This window comes from Juglans microcarpa x Juglans regia, chromosome 5S (assembly GCF_004785595.1).
Source record: "Juglans microcarpa x Juglans regia isolate MS1-56 chromosome 5S, Jm3101_v1.0, whole genome shotgun sequence".
Classification (NCBI taxonomy): domain Eukaryota; kingdom Viridiplantae; phylum Streptophyta; class Magnoliopsida; order Fagales; family Juglandaceae; genus Juglans; species Juglans microcarpa x Juglans regia.
Window position 1 is genome coordinate 9,050,745 of NC_054603.1, and position 3,031 is coordinate 9,053,775.

The 3,031-nt window shown below is 33.0% G+C and overlaps 1 protein-coding gene across 1 annotated transcript; it reads right to left on the reverse strand.

The window, feature by feature from the left end:
- Positions 1 to 214: 214 nt before the first annotated feature.
- LOC121268309 (photosystem I reaction center subunit psaK, chloroplastic) lies at positions 215 to 1,720 on the reverse strand. The gene is made up of 3 exons (XM_041172524.1): positions 1,475 to 1,720; positions 1,160 to 1,240; positions 215 to 560 (listed from the first exon to the last, which is right to left on the reverse strand). The coding sequence occupies exons 1-3, from the start codon at positions 1,553 to 1,555 to the stop codon at positions 333 to 335; spliced, it is 390 nt and encodes a 129-aa protein (XP_041028458.1). The 5' UTR covers positions 1,556 to 1,720; the 3' UTR covers positions 215 to 332.
- Positions 1,721 to 3,031: the final 1,311 nt, after the last annotated feature.

Sequence of the window (3,031 nt, forward strand, 5' to 3'; positions counted from 1 at the left end):
GTTTTCTTGTCCTTGTGTTTTCTTTTTCTATTCTCTGATCTTGTTCAACACTCGTTGCTGTTTCTTCTTGAATTAACACTTTTGGGACTCTAGCTGCCGTATTAGCGAAGCCATTGATTTATGAAATTGTTTCTCTGATACCACAGTTCGTAACACACCATTGTTGGTTGATGAGTGGCATAAGTACATATCAATTCACCCGTTGTTTCCACAATGAACGATTCAACACCAGCAAACACATTTTTAAGGAGTTCTTAATCCAAATACACATTGTAAACAAAGAACAACATAAAGAGATCAGTCAAAAGATGAGAAGATATTTAAAGATAATTTTACAGTGCACCAATGTTTTTAAGGCCAAGAACAACCCCAACCCCAATAATGTGACCAACTGATCCACATGCCAAGGTATCTGCAAGAGTGAAACCAGCTGGGTCACCTGTCTGCAGTCCGGAGTCCCTCACTTCAAGCTTTAGTCCTGCCGTCGCCTTTCTGTTTGCTGATGGTGCCAACCCAAACCTCCCAGCAAATAGCATCAGGCTTGTAGAAACCACCATTATCTGTCCCACAAATGCACAGACAGATGATCAGTCATCCCTTCATGAAATACAGAAGCAAAAGTTATGTATGCAGAGAAAATCATTTAAACCTTTAATAAAGTTTCCAAGTTTTTCTTGAGTTTGTATTCAGACAACCTTTCTTCAAATTGTATTTGAAGTCCACAATTGGAGTAGTCTGGTGTGGATATAGAAACGGTTTCATCTCATAATTACAATTTTTTTAAATTTCCACACAAAATATAATAAACAATTCAACTTTTTCAAATTTCAAAATAATAATAATATTAAAAAATAATATTTTAATAATATTTTACTCAACTTTCATCTAAAATCATCTCATCTTATCTCACTATTCAAATAGATAAAAAACACATACTTTTAGGAAGAGTTGTGCTATTATAAGTTGGTGTTGTAAACACAACACTTATTGCAGGACCCATCACATGTATGAAAAAAGTCAAAACACATATTTTTTATAGCAGTTGAAGTAACAGATTTTCGCATTTACTATCTACAATATGTTTAATGTGTCAATAATCGAGCTTGCAAATGGTTTTTTCTTTCTTTCTTTCTTTCTTTCTTTCTTTATTGAACCTTACCAAATTTGTGGGTGATCCAATGTAATCACAGCGAGCACCCAAAGCTCCCTTTCCCTTACGCCTCATTGGTTGAATTGCTGCCTGAATAATGGCAACATACTTAGAGATTTTGCATTTGATGAAACAATGAGAGAGAGAGAGACAGAGAGAGAGCTAAGAGTTTATCATGCGTGTGCTGTTCATTTCTTGACACTAGCAAGCCAAGAACGACATCAAACACACACCCAGAATCACACGATACATCAAAAGCAAGTTTATGATGCAAAAACACAAACTTTGATCTTAGATACATGGTAAGGGAAAAGGGACACAAACCAGGGTTCGGACAGGTGCTGCTGAGATTTTGGGTCTTAGCCCACTATATTGTGGGAGAGAAGTCATCACAGTAGTTGCCATTTTCCAATCCCAATTGAAAATTTGTTCTTACAATACCCAATATTTCTCCTTTCTCTAATTTATCATTTCCTTCGTTCAAAACCGTTATAAACTTCTCCACAAGAAATGCTGCACCACAGCCACATGACCAATCTGTGGCTTCAGGATACCATGCTTGGATACACTTGGATACTTGTTGCTGATGTGGCACCATGCTATTGGATTTATCCAATTTCGATAAGGTTTCTGAGTTCCTTCGGAAGAAGACCTAGAAATGCTATTTGTTGAGCTGGAAATCATGTCCTGTTCAGTGGCAATCAAACGGCACCGTCAAAACAAGAACAGATTTCCTAATTCTGGGTCATGTAAGCCAAGCCCATTTTCCATAAAGACAAGGCCCAAATACACATTCTTTATCAGGCCTGAAAATCATCCAGCGGCAGAAGATATCATGTTATCGAGTCCGAACCCTTTGCTCCGGCGGTGGCAAGTGAAAGAGAGTCAGGTGGTGGATTTTTCTCTCTCATAGAGATTGTTTAAAGCCCCTCTCTGTTCTAAAATTATGGCATTTTGGATAATGTTATATATAGTTATGTTGTGTACCGTCCTCGCATATTATCTTTAAAAAAAATGAGTTATTGTTAAAAAAAATTTTGAATATGAGTTTTAGATATATCTACTTTTTTTTAAAGGGAGTATACGGAGACTGCACATTCTACAAGTATAAATATTATTTCTCTTAAATAATTACATCTATATTATTTTAAATTGTAATTGAATAACTATTTATAGAAAAATCAGTTTATTTTAATAATTATGAAATCAAACCAAGATTATTGTTGATTTAATATTATCTCCAATTATATTAATTATAAAATTATTTTTATTACAAAATAAATCTAATATTTCACATAAAAAATTGTTAATTTATTTTTATACAACCCTACTCAACTAAACTTGTTTTTCTTTCTCCTTCCAAAAAAAAAAAAAAAAAATTCGTTTTTCTTTCTTCCACACAAACTTACATTGAATATGATTTTGCACGACACTCAAAAGTTTATATAAAAAAAAATATTATTTTTTTATATAAATTTCGTATTTATTATTTTTTTTAAAATAATTATAGACACTTGAACAGTCACGATTTTAACTATTATTTTTCTGAAAAATAATAATAAAAGGACAAACGATGTATACTGTAGAGAGGAAGGGGAGTGGCCCATGAACTCAGTTTCAGAGTTCCAAAGATTCTGCATTGATATCTGATATCTTTGCACCCTTCTTTCCTCCCAAAAAGCCTTCTAATTAATCTCATCCTTCGTATCGTCTCTACTTTTTCTCGTGATAAATTCAACTTCATTCTTTTCTAAATTTACATAATAAAAAAAAGGCAACGATACACCATCAATTATATTACAATTTAACTATTATTATACATTAAAATATTAATATTTTCTACTTTAATTCAAAATTTCTGTACTTGCAACAGTTCAAAAT

Coding starts and splice junctions, on each gene's coding strand:
- LOC121268309 (XM_041172524.1), bottom strand. CDS start 1,555: ATGGCAACTACTGTGATGACTTCTCTCCCACAATATAGTGGGCTAAGA. Junction 1,241..1,474: donor CAGCACCTGTCCGAACCCTG/GTTTGTGTCCCT, acceptor GCCATTATTCAG/GCAGCAATTCAACCAATGAG. Junction 561..1,159: donor TTGGATCACCCACAAATTTG/GTAAGGTTCAAT, acceptor TTTGTGGGACAG/ATAATGGTGGTTTCTACAAG.